A 16201-nucleotide genomic window follows, 5' to 3' on the forward strand; every position below is an offset into this window, starting at 1 on the left:
CCTCAGATGAGGTACGAATATTCGCATTTGCTGCGTTTATTTGATAATCGGTAACTATCAATCGATAATCGTTACTTTCGATTATCAAACTATCAATCGAGAATCGTTACTTTCGATTATCAAGCTATCAATCGAGAATGAACTATTAGTATGCAGACTCAGATGCGTTACGAATATTCGCATTTGCCACGTTTGTTTGATAATCGGTAGTACCGATTATCAAACTATCAATCGAAAATCGTTACTTTCGATTATCAAACTATCAATCGAGAAAGAATTATTAGGGTCCAAACTTAGATGAGGAACGAATATCCACATTTGCCACACTGGTTTGTGTGAGCCTTTAATATACCCAACATATTTTGTTGTAGTTTCAACAGGTTGATTGATAATAATAATGAAAATGATATCTTTAGGCTTGTAGAAAATATGTTTTTGGAAACAGAAAAAATGAATTTGGAGAATCACTCGATTAGTTCAGTTCAATCTGAAAGTGGACATTTTCGAATAATACATGAAAACTGTAAAAGAAATGTACTTCACGGAAAATTTGCTCAATTTTTAGTTTCTTTACCTAAAAAAATGTAATCATTGTCGGCGATCACTCTGCTAAACCTTAGGCAAACAGTTTCAAAGAAAAATAACCACCCCCTAAAATTCAAATAAGGACAAATAAAAACATATATAAATAAATTAATCAAATTTATCTAAATTAGGGAAGAATCGAATACAACTCAACATTTTCTAGCAGTTGATACAACAAAAAATTATAAAAACAAACTAAAACAAAAAGACGACACAAACTTTCGTTAAACCTAACGAATTCATCTCTTGGTCGAATTGCCGGCCGTCAGGTCGGCGCACAGACTCAACCACCCCTCTGGACTGATGCTAAACTTCTCAGCCAACTCCCTGAAAACCTCGTACCTCATCGTACCCTCGTAACCCCTCACATCAGCCTCGTACGTCTCCGACCCCACGTCCGTCGAGTTCCTGAAGAAGACGTCCACGTAATGATCGCCCACCACGTCCCTCCTCAGCTCGTAGTACATGCTGAAGCCGTACGTGACCAAACCTAGGTTGCGCACGCCTAGGCTATCCGCCAGGTAGTATATGGGCATGTCCGCAGTGGAGTACAGCATGAACTTCCTGAAGGTGTCGCCCTTCTCGCCCAACCTGCCGGACACCGCCCTCTCGAACTGCCTCAGCATCCTGTGGACCAACGTGCCAGCTCTCAGCGTTTTCAACGCCTTATCCAAGGAGTTGATCTGGAACTCCACCTCCACCAGGGGGGTGATGTCTTTGATGATGCCGCGGGTCCAGATGGGCATCGGGAGATGGATCATTTCCTCGCCTTTGAGGACGTTGTAAAGGAGAAGGATGTTGTGTAGGTCGACTTCCGATCCTGTTTCCTTGCTGAGGTACTCGAAGAGCTTTGCATTTTCTTTCTTTATCTTATACTTAAGGGCCAAGGCCTTGCGGGAGTTCAGAGTGTAGTAGGGGCAGGCAGTCCACTGTAGCATGATGTCGTTTCTGACAAGGGTGGTGTGGATAGGGACAGGTTGCCAGAGGAGGTTGCGGTTCCACCTTTCCTCGCCAACTGGTGGGTACAGGGCTGCCAACAGCGCTTCGGCTGACATCAGACACCTGTTGAAGTCGATGGACTGGACGTAGATGTCGTTGGCGTCGTATTTTAGAGGTAGAAAGTGCGAATAGTGCTTCCTCATCCATCTACCGACGTCGTAGAGCTCTTGGACACCTAGCTGCAAAGGTACTTTTGTCAAATCTTGCATGTTATTTCGAAGGGAAGGTTAGGTTGGGTACGGAGAATCTTGTTATGTGTGTAGGATGACGACGTTTGCTTTACCACTCAAATTACACTGCGCAAAAGAATTAACGCACATTAGGGAAATCTCAAATTTATTCTACAACTGGCGGTGTTCTCAATGATAATTATTTTTATCAGAATTATGCATGCATTTGTTATCTACTTTCAAACGTTTTTCTTCAATACATATATTTTTTCCCAACAGGAATAAAAAAATATGAGATTAACAGATTTTGAATGTACTGGCTCCATTCTGAAATCAGTTGTTCTCGATCAATTCTAGTGATCAATAGTTTTTCTTTCGTTTGATTTTCTACACTCGATCGCTATGCAACGCGAAACACGCAATTTGACCCTAGAGGAATGTGCCCAAGCGGTAGTTTTGCGAGAAGAAGGGTGGACATACACAAGAATTGCAGAAAGGTTTGGAGTTTCCCATACAAGTGTGTCCAGAATGTTGCAGCGATTCAGGGAGACAGGTATGAATGTCCTTATTGGATTTTGCGAGAGAGCATATCCATTGGGAAGAGGCTGATTGGGAAAGAGTTCTCTTCACAGATGAGTCTAGATTCTGCCTCTACCATTGTGATCGACGTTCCCTTGTATACAGACGTCCACATGAAAGATATGCTCAGTGCACTCTTTCCCAATCAGCCTCTTCCCAATGGATATACTCTCTCGCAAAATCCAAACGCGCCATTCGATGGGCTGGGGTGAGAGCTGGGCCTCTTGCCGCGACACGATGCCATAAATCATATTCTCTGAGGCGATTTCTTATTGTCTGAGTGCTAATTTACACCCCATGAGTTTGCTCAAGCTGATTTTGAAGGAGGCGAGCGGTTGCAAACCGTTGTCTCAACGAAGAAACTCTCAAGTAACGTTCTTGAATGGCAGTTGTTACCCGTGGTCTACCCTGTCCTGGTATTCGGACATTCATACCTGTCTCCCAGCATCGCTGCAACATTCTGGACACACTTGTATGGGAAACTCCAAACCTTTCTGCAATTCTTGTGTATGTCCACCCTTCTTCTCGCAAAACTACCGCTTGGGCACATTCCTCTTGGGTCAAATTGCGTTTTTCGCGTTGCATAGCGATCGAGTGTAGAAAATCAAACGAAAGAAAAACTATTGATCACTAGAATTGATCGAGAACAACTGATCTCAGAATGGAGCCAATACATTCAAAATCTGAAAATCTCATCTTTTTTTATTCCTGCTGGGAAAAAACATCTGTATTGAAGAAAAACGTTGAAATTGGATAACGTATGCATGCATCATTCTGTTAAAAATAATTATCATTGAGAACACCTTCAGTTGTAGAATAAATTTGAGATTTCCATAATGTGCGTTTTTTTTGCGCAGTGTTATTATAATTTCTTGAAGTTTCAGAAGTTTATACTTTTGAAGGCAGACCGGTATGTCGTTACCTGGCAGTGGAATCTTTCTTCCCCGCGAGTATAAAAATACAGCGTAGTTTGGAAAAAAAAATTAGTTTTTTACTTATAACTCTAGTAATATTACATTCATTGTTTTGGTTTTTAGGTATTTAAGTCTAGATAATATAATGTTCCGAATTAGGTGAGTGTACCCGACCAACATTATCCAGTGGCGTAGATATAGGGGCGCGATGATCCTTTTCCTATTGAAATTCTACACCACTGTGTATCAAGATGATAATCAGAGCAATGAAAAATTCAAGTAGAATATTTGGGAAGAAAATGCTAAAAATGTAATATTACCGTGATTACAGATTTGATCTTGTTGAAATCTCTCGTACATATATAGAATAACCATTTGAATCCTCGTGCAAAATTTGGTTCCAATAATATTACCAGAAATATGGAATTTTCAAGAAGAATATCGAAAACATAAGGAAAGTACTGACGTGAAATCAGGAGCTTTTGAGCCTTTGGACTGCACATACCTGTATAAAATTCTGTGATTTACAAAGAGCAATAGGCAAAGTATAGGAACTATAGTTCCTATAATGTGCAATAGGCGCATTCAAATTTATATGAGTCAGAATACAACAAAAATTTACAAATTCCTTATTTCTAAGTTTTTAGAAAATTGTTCGACTTACATTGAGCAACTCGTTCGCAGGATTGTCCATCCTTAAATCCAAGTAAGGATCTTTAGGATCGAAAGCGTCATAAGATCCTAACCTCTCTCCATGACGCACCAACTGAAATTCAACGATAATCAGATCCAGATAATGAATGCAAAAGAATTAAATGAAAATACCGTTGTTACCGCCAATAATTTATCGCACTGCGCGAAATACAAAAATGGCAAAATCAAACACGGGGCCAATACGGCATTGGTAAACATGATTGTTGATCGACTTTGAAAAGAATTACTAGCCGAATATCACAACAATCCGTTTGTGATCTATTTCCCTTATCGGAAAACACAAATGTTGTCTTTTTATAAAACACATGCTACAAACGACCCATATATCGATAACAAATACCTATAAACCACCGTTTGATAACTATCAGTTTCAACAAATTCATAAGACATCAAAATGATAATCATTTTTCCTGGTGGAGATAAATAGTCAAAATTTTCCGAGAGATTCGATTGTTTTTTATATCAATAAATACAACACTACAGCAACAGTTGCGGGTTAGTAAGGCAAGGAAAAACTGTAATACATTGAGGAATTTTTGAATATTCTCATTGAATTTGATTCTTTTCAATTAATGTTTTATTCGAAATGTAATTGTATTATTTTCGCATTTTTGGAATCGAATTTTCAATCTGAAGAAATAATAATAATAATGGAGTTTATTTCGGTAAATAAACAAAATACATCACTGAGGTATAAAACATTATTACCTGTATGTGATACTGTGAATCTGAAGAAAAGAATGCAGTTTCATATAGGGTTTTCCAATAATGAGTTTTTCATTTTGAATATCCCGCTATCTCGACTGATGTCACTTTTGAAACTGTCATCTATCGACATTTGACAAGTAAAAACTACTTCATTACTAAAAATGAAACAACGCACTACAAAAATGGTTGAAAATTTTGTAGTTACAGTTCGCAAAACTAAAGCACTTTTGGGTCGTAGTGAATCACCAGCCAGCAATAATGAAACTGGTGGAAAAATTTGAGCTCTTGGGTCAAGTTAGTGATGTGAAGAATCGAAACCGTGCGCGTTGCTCAAAAACAACGACGATTCCTCGTCGATCTTTGGAATTAAGGATATGATCAATGATTTTTTTAGGGCTGGAATTAGAAGGTATTGGACGATGTTTATTTTCAACAAGTCGGCGCTACGTGCCACACAAGCAACGAAACAATCTCGGAATTTGGCGAGGAAAGTTTCTTGGCAGTCTTTATTTCTCGAAGAGGTGATCACAATCCGAGATCTAGTGATGTAACACCTTTAGGTTTCATCTAATTGATTCATGGAATCATGGATCAGCCTTTTTTTTTGTCTCAACCATAACACCGATTCCAAATTTTACCAAAATTCAACTGGTCGAATAAATAAAATTTAGCAAAGCTGTTTTTATGGGTCCATTTACGGCCCGAACTGAATACTCATTCTAAATTCCATTAGAATCAGATAATAATGTATAGTTTGTGACTGTTACAAGGATTTGCGGACACACAGACCGACACAATACCAAAGTTGTTCTGAATGGTCTATAATATATTTTATTAGCTGAGATGAAAACAGTGGTAAACCTCTATAAGTCATCCTGAAAATTTCACACATTCATTGATATTTCCCTCTTTATTAGAGATTACGGTTATTAATAGCTGCTTATTGCCAACCGTGATAAAAAAGACTTTTATTTCTATGAAATTATTAAAATCCACGAAATGGTTGTCAAAAACGTCATACAAATGTAAACTAACCTACTAGAATTAGGAACTTCATTTCAAAGTACAACCAGAAAGATTCGGAAACCTTGAACTGGGATTATTAAATTTGGTGGTGAAAGCAAATGGGTTTCAAATTATGCAATTTTTAATCATTATTTGAATATTTTTCCTGGGAATGCGAGAAATTTTCAGCAAACAGTATTATTACAGATATTGATGTTTTAACCAAAATAAACGAAATTTGGTAGATACTTAGAAGAATTTATTTCAATTTTAATTAAAACTTAAAGAAATGGCCTCTCAGTGGGAAGACTTTTATGCTACTCACCTACCACCATCAGACTTCGAAGACAATAGGTCCTTACTCAAAGAATTCTGTGAAAGGCACAACAAATCTGGTCGAAGGATTGTTCTTGTTACAGTAAGATATGAATGAATCATCGACAAAACTCAGACTAAATTGACATTGTTTCAGTCTGGCGGCACCACTATACCCCTAGAACATAACACAGTACGATTTGTCGACAATTTCAGTGCAGGCACTAGAGGAGCAGCATCAACAGAGTACTTTTTGGAACATGATTATTCCGTTATATTCTTATACAGAGCGAAGAGTCTAGAACCGTTTACTAGACATTTCAACGGCCAAAAATTTATGGATATGTTACTTATCCAAAACAGCGGTCCAAATACAACCATATCAGGTAAAGTTTCAGTCCTCGTACATTCAAGATAACACCCGAACATTAAATTCGTTTCAGTAAAACCAGATAACGTAGATGTACTAGCACCCATTCTTGAAAGTTACAAGACTGTTCAAGAAGGGGGGAGGATATTATACATCACTTTTACAACTTTGTCCGACTACTTCTGGCTGTTGAGAGCAGCGTGTGAATGTTTGACAATATTTGGCAACAGGGCCTTGTTGTATTTAGCTGCAGCTGTTTCAGATTTTTATATTCCTTCAAGTGAAATTGTGAGTTTACTATGTTCAATTACAATTTGAAATTTTGCCACAGTAAGCTATCTGGCAGTTAAAAAATATTATCTTCTTTATTGACATCCTTATACATCAATTTGACCAAAAATATGTAAATCGATGTGTAAAAAACAATTCAATCAATAATGCATATAGCACTTTATTGTTTATACTTCCAAGTGATGTCGTTGGCGTAGCAGTGAGTGACTTCTTAAAATCAAAAAGTAAAATTCAAAATTTCACTTTTTGATTGATATTTATTCGATAATTGAAATTGAAAAATATCAAAAACCTTTTAGGAGAATTTGAAAAATAAGTCAAATAGTCTATTCTCAATAAAGTGTAAACTCTTCATGTAGGAAAACTATTTAAGCTCTGTAAGAAAGAAATTTTTTTAATTTCTAGAGTTTTCCCAAAAAGTTCACATTGTATGTTAATTGTAGACATTATTATTCTCATTATTTTTCTAGCCTACTCACAAAATCCAGTCTGCTGCTGGTGTTCCAAATATCCAACTACAACTAGTGCCAAAGATGTTAGCACCTCTAGTTAGCCTATGGGTACCTCATGCCTATGTGGTATCCTTCAAGTTGGAAACTGATGAAAATATTTTAATTAGGAAAGCCAGGGAAGCCTTGAATAAGTATAAACATAAGGTGAGTAGTTAGTGTTTAGTAGAAAAAATAAATAAAGAGAATACAATAAAATAGACATTATTAACTAAGAATTGTTTTGGGGATTTTTTTTATTGCCTTGGCATTCCAGGTTTAGGATTTAATGATAAGTGACACTAATGACAAATTCAGAGATGACAATTTGATAACAATAAACATCACCAAAACAATTCTTATACAATATGATTCTCTGAAAAAAAGTTCAAAAAGAGAAAGGTTCACTCTTCATAACGAATAATTTTTTTTCAGCTAGTGATAGGTAACATGTTACAAACCAGAAGACAGAAAGTCGTGTTTGTCACACATGATAACAGTTACGAGTGTATGCTAACAAGAGAGCAGATGTTAAGCGGACTGGAGATAGAAGATTTGATCGTCTCGAATTGCATCGCCTGTCACGATCAATTTGTGAGTTCCTGAAGATGGGAGGGGCGTCCAATGTATGTAGTAGGTTTTAAAGAGATGAATTAGATGGTATCGGTGTAACCAGAATGGAGGAATCCGAATAATCATATCAGGGTAAAAACTATTTATAATGTGAAATGAAAAACAGAGGCATTTATTATTGTATAAGTATATTGATGATGTTGGTCCTTATGTGTGGAAATATATATTCCTTTTTTATCGTAATTGTTCTTCATTTCTAACTCCTGTCTGTATAGGTTAAGGCACAGTCCGAAATATTCAAGACTGAGCTGTGAAGCTTCGTACTTTATCTTCTTGGCATGAGGCACAAAAAAAGGGGGGGACTAACTTTTAAACGTCATATTTCTTATGTTTTTCTTCATGTTCAACACTTCTTCCTTGTCCAGGTACTTTTTCAAATAGAGGTCGAATCTGAACTCTTTAGACAGAACTTTGTACAGCCTCTCTCCAAACTTTCTACAACAATACGACTGATATTAAGGTTTTGAGAATTAAGTAAAGATACCCAATTTTATGTCAATAACAAGGGTTCAAAGAACTATAAATCATATAGTGCTGAAGACTCTTATGACCAGACTGCTCGATAGAGTTAGAAAATTCCATGCTTCCAGCCTTGGTCTAGTTCGTTTTTTATCTGAAGTTCCTCTTCAATTGCGTAAAGCATCTTCAGAGTTTATTGCATTTCAAATGTTCAAAAGAAGCGTTCAACTTGGCTATGATATATCAATGACGCCTTCATTATCTGATCTCACTGTGAGGAACATCTGAAATGCCTTCTTGGACCATCTGAATAAGAAAGAAGGCGTACATAATATCTTGTGCTGGAAGGCAGAAACAACACAGAGAAGACACCGATCGTTCATAGTGGTTGCCGGCATTAAATCGTACTCGAGCTGATTCTGTTAGAAGTGGAGGGGATTAATCTCCTACCCCATCCTCATGGAGAAAATATGATTACCGCGTCAGGACAACAAATAACGCTTCAGAGCAATTCGCATTGCTGGCGCTGGACACAGAAACGAAGCTTTCCTAGCTCCTACTAGCTCTAAGCTTCAGAGAGGCCTAGGGGAGTGTGGATAGAAAACATTGAGCAAACATATGACCAAGAAACCTCTGAAGATGGCTACCGCATTTGTAGTGAAAAGCTGACTAGATCCAAAAAGCACGGAATCATCTGACTCTATCAACACTAAAAAATAGCTTGGTGTAGGTGCGTCCGACCTACCTCACTTCCAGATTCTTGTCTTCGACGAACTTGGGCATGTGATAGAAGATCTTCTTCCTCGTCTGCTCGCTGTTGGCGGGGTTCAAGACGCTCTCCGGACCAGCTATCACCACCGCACACACGATGAGACGTACGGTGGCCGTGCGAACCAGGTAGTTCTTGTGGGCGGGTCCCTTGGAACACAACGCCCTTATGGCGTGAGCGGTGGGTATGTGGGTGACCATGCAGTCCAGGGCAAGGTTGGCGTCCTGACGTATGAACTTGTTGGCATCCGCGGTCTTGAACAGGAGCAGATCCACCACCTCGTCGAACTCCTGGAAGGGGACGAAGAATCAGACGGTTGAAACGTGACATTTTACAGAATACCTAGCTAAAAGCTAAAATTTAGACCTTGGTCTAACTTATGATGGAGATTGGATGTATTCCTAAATCTGGTAAATGAACCAATGATTGAGCGCCAAGTCAATTTATGCTGCTTCAAATACCCTATAAGGTAATATACTAGTACTTCTAAGTTACCAATTACAAAATTAATTTACTTAAGTAATGTAATGATATAAATCGTCAAATTTTAATGCTAGTAATGAAAATAAATGAGACAAATCTTTAATAACAGTGATATCACAACAAAGCTAGAGGCACGTTGCGCCGCTTGAGTTCAGGCGAGGACACAAAACAATGTTGAAAGATATTTTAATAGACGTTATTATCAAGAACTGACAAATTCAATTGTTACTGATATGGTAATGCGCAATTTCATCGTCCAAATCAACCTGATTTAAGATGAAAATTAGCCTTACCGGTCTTCTGGTGTCTCTGACGAACTCGAACAGGTTGCCGGCTGCCTGACAAGACGTCCTGCATACATGCGACCTGGGACTCCTCAGTAGTTCTATCAGCTTCTGGTAGATGATGGTCATGTGAGGGTAGATCTGGTCCAGGTCGGTCATCCTGCAGCAGTCTATGATCTCGGCGAGGCCTTGAATGCATGTGTTCCTACGAATGTGAATAGGAATTTAATTTTCTTTTTTGAACTTTTGAGCGCTTGTTCTCCGAACCGATCGTTCTATTCTTATTTCGAGTTTGGAGAGATAGCTATATGGGATCTCCAAGAGCGCAATTGGTTTCCTAAATTCCTTATGATTCTGAGGAGGCAATTTTGCATAAGACTTGAAATTGTTATTTCGACTCCCAGAATTATTCTAACTTAGTTGATTCGTGATTCTGTGTTTCGTTGACGGAATAAGGAAATAGTTACCAATCTGGATCCTTGATTTTTGCTAATGGGGTGCTCATCAGATTGTCGGAAGATAAAATTATGTTTTCATCAGATCCTTTTCTAAGTGTTTCCTGCAAAAAATGTTTTTGAATATGTAGGTTAGCATTATGAATATTCTGGTATAGAAATAATTAAATAATATAAACTAGGTACACCTGTTGGTGAAATGATATGGATATTGCATATTGTCAAAATTAGAAAGTATCGAAAATTGGTCAATAGGAGTAGTGAATACGTTTTATACTATGGCAAGAGTTAGTTACTCAGACAATATTTATCGATTGTTCCACCTTCGAAATAGGACGTATTAACTTTTCCGTTCTACCGCCATGCTACAAACTCATAATACGACGTCTGACAGAAAGAAGAACTACGGTATAAGAAGAAAACTTATTTTTTCCTTCTCTTAAGAAGGACCTCTCCTTCTTTTATTCTCTAATTTTCGGTAGAGAAAAATTTTGTTGTATCTTCTATAGGGTGTTTTTTTCGAGGTGTATAACTTTAAGTTGGCATTACTGTTCAAGATAGCGACCGATTTAACAGCTGTCAAGTGATTTATTCTCAGTTTGGTTTGGCAATTCATCATGAATAGACACACGCTTGAACAACGCTTGCAAATAGTGCAATTTTATTTCGAAAATAATAGTTCTGTGCGGAATACGTATCGCGCACTACGTCCATTTTATTTTGTTTAGCGATGAAGCGCACTTCTGGTTGAATGGCTACGTCAACAATCAAAACTGCCGCATTTGGAGTGAAGCTAATCCTCAAGTGTATGTCGAAACACCGTTACATCCAGAAAAACTGACTGTTTGGTGCGCTTTATGGGCTGGTGGAATCATTGGTCTGTACTTTTTTAAAAACGATGATAGCCAGAACGTTACAGTCAATGGTGATCGGTATAGAGCCATGATTACTAACTTTTTCATTCCTGAATTGAACAACCATGATGTCCAGGAGCTGTGGTTCCAACAAAAAGGCGCAACATGTCACACAGCTCTTGCCACAATCGATTTATTGAAAGACACGTTTGGTGACCGCCTAATTTCACGTTTTGGACCTGTGAATTGGCTTCCAAGATCTTGTGATTTAACACCGCTAGACTACTTTCTGTGGGGCTATGTAAAGTCATTGGTCTATGCGGATAAGCCACAAACCCTTGACCATTCGGGAGACAACATTCGCCGTGTTATTGCCGATATACGGCCACAAATGTTGGAAAAAGTAATCGAAAATTGGACGTCTAGATTGGACTACATCCGAGCCAGTCGTGGCGGTCATATGCCAGAAATCATATTTAAAATGTAATGCCACAAGATTATCTTGCGGGTAAATAAAATCATGTCAATCGAATCATCCATCGTTGTTTTATTGCAATTTAAAGTTCTATAGCTCTAAAAAAATACCATTTATTGCGGTGTTTTATTCCGGGACCACTGCTGGAATCATCAGTATCGAAACTCAGTAGGCCCTGCTAAATAACTCCTACCCCCAATGCAGAGCGTAGGGACTTTGCCGTGTAACGGTAGGATTTAAATCCTAAACAGTGGCGTTCTTCCGAGAACTACGCAGCGTGCGGCGCCATCTTTCGAGCTGGCAGAGAAATCACCACAAAACGATCAATTTTCAGTACTTTCTTCACAAAAAGTGGTGTAGCACGTTCACAAACCTCACCTTATCGTAGAGAAAATCCACCGACGACTCGCCGACGCTACCCTCCATGCTGGACTTGGACGAGGGCGTCGGCCTTGCGCACCTGGCGGCGTCGTAGCTCACCGTGCTGACGCTCCGCTCGACGTACGGCACGCCGCCGCTCACCTTGGCGCCGGGGACGTCCGGCGTCCCGGCGAATCTCGGACTCGACGACCTGCCGCGTTTCGGCGCGTCGAACAGCCTGTTCAGCCTCCTGATCACGTGCTGAGCGTTCTTGTTCTCGCTCGAGATCGTGGGCGCCATGTAGGTGACGACGCCGGGCGTCGTCGTCGTCTTGACTCCTCGCGTCGACGATCTCGGCGAGCTGCTCGAGACCGAGCTCGAGTTGGTGGTGGCGGTCGTCTTGCCGGCCGTCTCGACTCGTTCCGACGAGTTGGAGGGGGTGACGGAACGGCTCTTGTCGGCGTCGGTGACGTCGGGAACGTAGTTCGGGTGGTGGGTCTCGACGAAGGGGGTGGCGCATCTCTCCTTCGGGCGTCGGTGACGGACGACGGTGACGCCGGCGACGTCGTCGTCGTCGTCTTCTTCCTCCAGGTTGGCGGAGTTGGGAGGGGGTTGGGAGGATCTGCTCTCGACGAACCTTCGGGAGAAAAGATGTTGAGAGTGGGGGAGAACTAGCTAGTAGGTAGGATGACACAGATGGCGCTACTAGTATTGAATCCATATGATTTTAAGTTATCCGTTATCCCTAACCTTCAAAAGATACGTGTATAAATTTGACAGCTATTGGACTATTAGTTCGTAAGATATAACTGTAGCGGTAAGTGGTAGTCGAAATAAATAGATCGTAGATGTCATACAATAAGCTTAGATGATTTTAAACATAACGCCATCCAAATATTAGTCGATTTGTGTCTGCATCATGAAATTATTGTCGATTAAATATATCAGCTTACGAGCCAAATTCTCCTCATTTGCAGGAGGTTTCAATTTTCTACTTCAATATAAGGAAATCTGCGGCTGAGGCGCATAGAATACTCTCAAATACCTATGGTGAGGCCGCTATTAGTGGAAGAACGTACCGAGAATGGTTTCAAAGCATCAAGAACGGTGATTTTGACGTCGAAGATCAGCATGGCGGTGGAAGAGATAAGGTTTCCAAAGATGCAGAATTGGAAGCATCAAATGATCAAGACTCGTGTCAAACGCTACAAAAATTGACAGGATCATTAAGAGTGACACAACAAACCATTTCAAAACGCCTGAAAGTCATGGAAATGATTCAGAAACAAGGAAATTGGGTGCCGTAGGAGTTAAAGCCGTGAGATGTTGTACGTCATTTGTTTGCTTGTGAACAGCTGCTTTCAAGGCAAAGATGGAAGGGATTCTGCAATATTCCAAGCGCAGAAAATCATGTGGATATCCAGGTCATGCTTCCACGCCGACAGCCAAACCGAATATTCACGGTTTCAAGATCATGCTCAGTATTTGGTGGGACCAGCTTGGCGTAGTTTATTATGAGTCGTTAAAACCGACTGAAACAATCACAGGCGATCGTCATCGAACGCAATTAATGCGTTTGAGCCGAGCATTGAAAGACAAACGGCCGCAATACAACAAGAGAGATGATAAAGTGATTTAACAGCATGACAATGCTCGACCCCATGTTGCGAAAGTGGCCAAGACATACATATGATAGAAACGTTGAAATGGAAATTCCTACCCCACCCGCTGTATTTTCCAGACGTTGCTCTCTCGGACTATCACTTATCTCGATCCATGGCGCACGGCCTAGTTGATCAGCACTTCCGGTCTTATGAAGAAGTGAAAAATTGGATCGATTCGAAAGATAGCCAGTTTTTTTCAACGCGGGATTCGTACGCTGTCCGAAAGATGGAAGAAAGTAGTAGCCAGCGATGGACAATACTTTGAATCATAAACGATTCAAGTTTGTTACAATAAAGCCTCGAATTTCGGAAAAAAACGACGAAAGCAAAGTTGTACGCCTATGTAGCATTTTGAGTTAAGCAACTTTCCTTCGTTAAAAAAAATTCATAAATAGGGATTCGTGTGTGAATGAAACATTGATTTTTGGAGAAACAATGCCGTTGGAGTCAAGACTTGGCTTGATAAATATTATTCGTACTCTGCACCAGGAATATTAACCAGTGAAAAGTGGTTTATTGCTAAGTTTAAACGAGGTGTAGTGAGCACCAGGAACGATGCACGCACTAGACGCCCTAAAGAGGCTCTCACTGGCAAAAATATCAAAAAAGTCCACAAAATAGTTTTGGATGACGCCCCAAAGAGACTGCTGCCGACGAAAACGTCAACTAAGTCTACAAAAAAATTTTAAATTACTGAAAAGTGGACTTGGTCGACATAGCCGAGACTTTAAAGATATCGAAAAAACGTGTTGGGCATATCTGAATGAATATTTGGGTATGCGAGAGCTCTATTCAAAGTTGTTTGCGCGCGAGCTCACAATTGACCAAAAACAACAATAAATTGATGATTATTCGGAGTGTTTGGAGCTGTTCTATCCTAATAAACCCTAGAGGACTGCACGTGATGAATCCAAAGCGAGGAAAGACACCACGGTCTTGGTAATGAAATAGGCAAACATAAATCTGTTCAGCTGGATTCCCGATCACTCGGGATTAAAGAAAATGATGAAGCTAAAAACCTTGCCAGAAAAAGAACAAAACCTTCTGTGGTATAGGCAAATGTACCTGCAATAAGAGTTTCTGAATTGGAAAGCGATTGCAATCGGACCTTCGTTCATGTAATTTTTTTTTTCAGAATCAGTGCAGCTATAATCAGTCCAAGTTTGTCATAAAACTTATACAACATCCTGTATATGGAAGGCAGAGGAAGAATCAGTGACAGATAGCTATAACACCAACAATAACAACCAAGTACTCACTCAAAGACCCTGTCGTTCTCACAACTAGCATACCCCTCTGAAGAGTCCAACGCCTCAACACTAGTCTGGGTGTTGGTATTCCTCAGGATCTTCGTCTTGGCCTTCGGACTCGCATTTAGACTATCTGGCGACATGCTGCCCGACTCAATCTGCGCCAGTTCCAAGATGGTCTTGCTGGTCTGCGTGCCTGAATCCTGGTGCCTTCCCAGGTTGGCGAGCCTGCCGTTCAGTTCTTCGGCAAAGCCACAGAAGCTGGAGGACTTGAGGTCACCCGACCGCCTCTCATTGTTGCCGGTAGGGAACACGAAACTGGAGTAGATGGTTCGTCTGGATTTCGAGCTGGATACACTGATGTTCTGCATGGTTCTGGACGGTGTGGATTGAAACGGTCATTTTGACATTGCGAGGAGGGAGTTTGACGTTTGGGCTTGTCCCGGTGTTCTGTGGGGTGGATTGGTCGGTTCTGTGGTTCGTATCGATGCAGCTGTCAGAAATATGTAGGCGTACAACTTTGCTTCTGCCGTTTTTTTCCGAAATTCGCGGCTTTATTATGAAAAACTGGTAATACATTTATGATTCAAAATATTGTTCATGGATGGCCACTACTTTCTCCCATCTTTCTGGCCGCGTACGAATGCCGCGTTGAAAGCTTTTGAAGCGATCCACGAATCGATCCAATTTTTTACATCTTCATAAAACTGGAAGTGCTGGTAAGCCAGGCCGTGTGCCTTCTATCGAAACAAGTGATGGTTCGAGGGAGCAACGTCTGGAGAATACGGTGAGTGGGGTAGGACTTCCCATTTTTACGTTTTCAAGTATGTCTTGACCACTTTCGCAACATGGTGTCGAGCATTATCATGCTGTGAAATTACTTTATCATGTCTCCCGTTGTATTGCGGCCATTTGTTTTTCAATGCTCGGCTCAAACTTATTAATTGCGTTCGATAATGATAGCCTGTGATTGTTTCAGTTGGTTTTAACAACTCATAATATATTACGCCGAGCTGGTCCCACCAAATACTGAGCATGACCTTGGAACCGTGAAAATTCGGTTTGGCCGTCGACGTGGAAACATGGCCGGGATATCCCCATGTTTTTCTGCGCTTGGGATTATTGTAATGAACCCATTTTTCTTTTTCAGTCACAATGCGATGTAGAAATCCCTTCCGTCTTTGCCTTGCAAGCTGTCTACAAGAAAACAAACGCCTTTTAACATCTCTCGGCTTCAAATCGTTCGGCACCCAATTTCCTTGTTTCTGAATCATTCCCATGACTTCCAGGCGTTTTGTAATGGTTTGTTGCGTCAGTCCCAATGATCCTGCCAATTTTTGTTGCGTTTGACACGGGTCTTCATCAAGTAATGCCTCC

General features: G+C 40.2%; 3 protein-coding genes across 5 annotated transcripts; 1 reads left to right on the forward strand and 2 right to left on the reverse strand.

Moving 5' to 3' along the window:
- Nucleotides 1-687: 687 nt before the first annotated feature.
- Nucleotides 688-7267, reverse strand: LOC123688715 (testicular acid phosphatase homolog). 3 transcript variants are annotated; one of them, XM_045627349.1, is made up of 4 exons: nt 7130-7267; nt 6000-6167; nt 3912-4013; nt 688-1763 (listed from the first exon to the last, which is right to left on the reverse strand). In XM_045627349.1, the coding sequence occupies exons 3-4, from the start codon at nt 3939-3941 to the stop codon at nt 825-827; spliced, it is 969 nt and encodes a 322-aa protein (XP_045483305.1). In that variant the 5' UTR covers nt 3942-4013; nt 6000-6167; nt 7130-7267; the 3' UTR covers nt 688-824. The 3 variants fall into 3 exon arrangements, with proteins under 3 accessions (XP_045483305.1, XP_045483306.1, XP_045483304.1); XM_045627350.1 differs by lacking the exons at nt 6000-6167; nt 7130-7267 and adding an exon at nt 4670-4694; XM_045627348.1 differs by lacking the exons at nt 6000-6167; nt 7130-7267 and adding an exon at nt 4073-4312.
- LOC123688716 (phosphopantothenate--cysteine ligase) lies at nt 5685-7954 on the forward strand. The gene is made up of 5 exons (XM_045627351.1): nt 5685-6092; nt 6147-6375; nt 6433-6647; nt 7121-7306; nt 7574-7954. Exons 1-5 carry the CDS (start codon nt 5964-5966, stop codon nt 7742-7744), a joined length of 930 nt encoding a protein of 309 aa, XP_045483307.1. The 5' UTR covers nt 5685-5963; the 3' UTR covers nt 7745-7954.
- On the reverse strand, nt 7883-15262 carry LOC123688714. The gene is made up of 6 exons (XM_045627347.1): nt 14834-15262; nt 11929-12547; nt 10234-10325; nt 9776-9971; nt 8976-9289; nt 7883-8206 (listed from the first exon to the last, which is right to left on the reverse strand). Exons 1-6 carry the CDS (start codon nt 15193-15195, stop codon nt 8074-8076), a joined length of 1716 nt encoding a protein of 571 aa, XP_045483303.1. The 5' UTR covers nt 15196-15262; the 3' UTR covers nt 7883-8073.
- Nucleotides 15263-16201: the final 939 nt, after the last annotated feature.

This window comes from Harmonia axyridis, chromosome 1 (genome assembly GCF_914767665.1).
Source record: "Harmonia axyridis chromosome 1, icHarAxyr1.1, whole genome shotgun sequence".
NCBI lineage: Eukaryota > Metazoa > Arthropoda > Insecta > Coleoptera > Coccinellidae > Harmonia > Harmonia axyridis.

What these genes read in the sequence shown, in the direction of transcription:
- LOC123688715 (XM_045627348.1), bottom strand. Translation starts at nt 4,159, where the DNA reads ATGTTTACCAATGCCGTATTGGCCCCGTGTTTGATTTTGCCATTTTTG. An exon ending in AATTATTGGCGGTAACAACG is followed by an intron (nt 4,014 to 4,072) that starts GTATTTTCATTT and finishes GTTGAATTTCAG; the next exon opens with TTGGTGCGTCATGGAGAGAG. An exon ending in CTGCGAACGAGTTGCTCAAT is followed by an intron (nt 1,764 to 3,911) that starts GTAAGTCGAACA and finishes GTACCTTTGCAG; the next exon opens with CTAGGTGTCCAAGAGCTCTA.
- LOC123688714 (XM_045627347.1), bottom strand. Translation starts at nt 15,195, where the DNA reads ATGCAGAACATCAGTGTATCCAGCTCGAAATCCAGACGAACCATCTAC. An exon ending in GAGAACGACAGGGTCTTTGA is followed by an intron (nt 12,548 to 14,833) that starts GTGAGTACTTGG and finishes TTTCTCCCGAAG; the next exon opens with GTTCGTCGAGAGCAGATCCT. An exon ending in TCAGAGACACCAGAAGACCG is followed by an intron (nt 9,290 to 9,775) that starts GTAAGGCTAATT and finishes GTCCCCTTCCAG; the next exon opens with GAGTTCGACGAGGTGGTGGA.
- LOC123688716 (XM_045627351.1), top strand. Translation starts at nt 5,964, where the DNA reads ATGGCCTCTCAGTGGGAAGACTTTTATGCTACTCACCTACCACCATCA. An exon ending in GAAGGATTGTTCTTGTTACA is followed by an intron (nt 6,093 to 6,146) that starts GTAAGATATGAA and finishes ACATTGTTTCAG; the next exon opens with TCTGGCGGCACCACTATACC. An exon ending in TCCAAATACAACCATATCAG is followed by an intron (nt 6,376 to 6,432) that starts GTAAAGTTTCAG and finishes AATTCGTTTCAG; the next exon opens with TAAAACCAGATAACGTAGAT.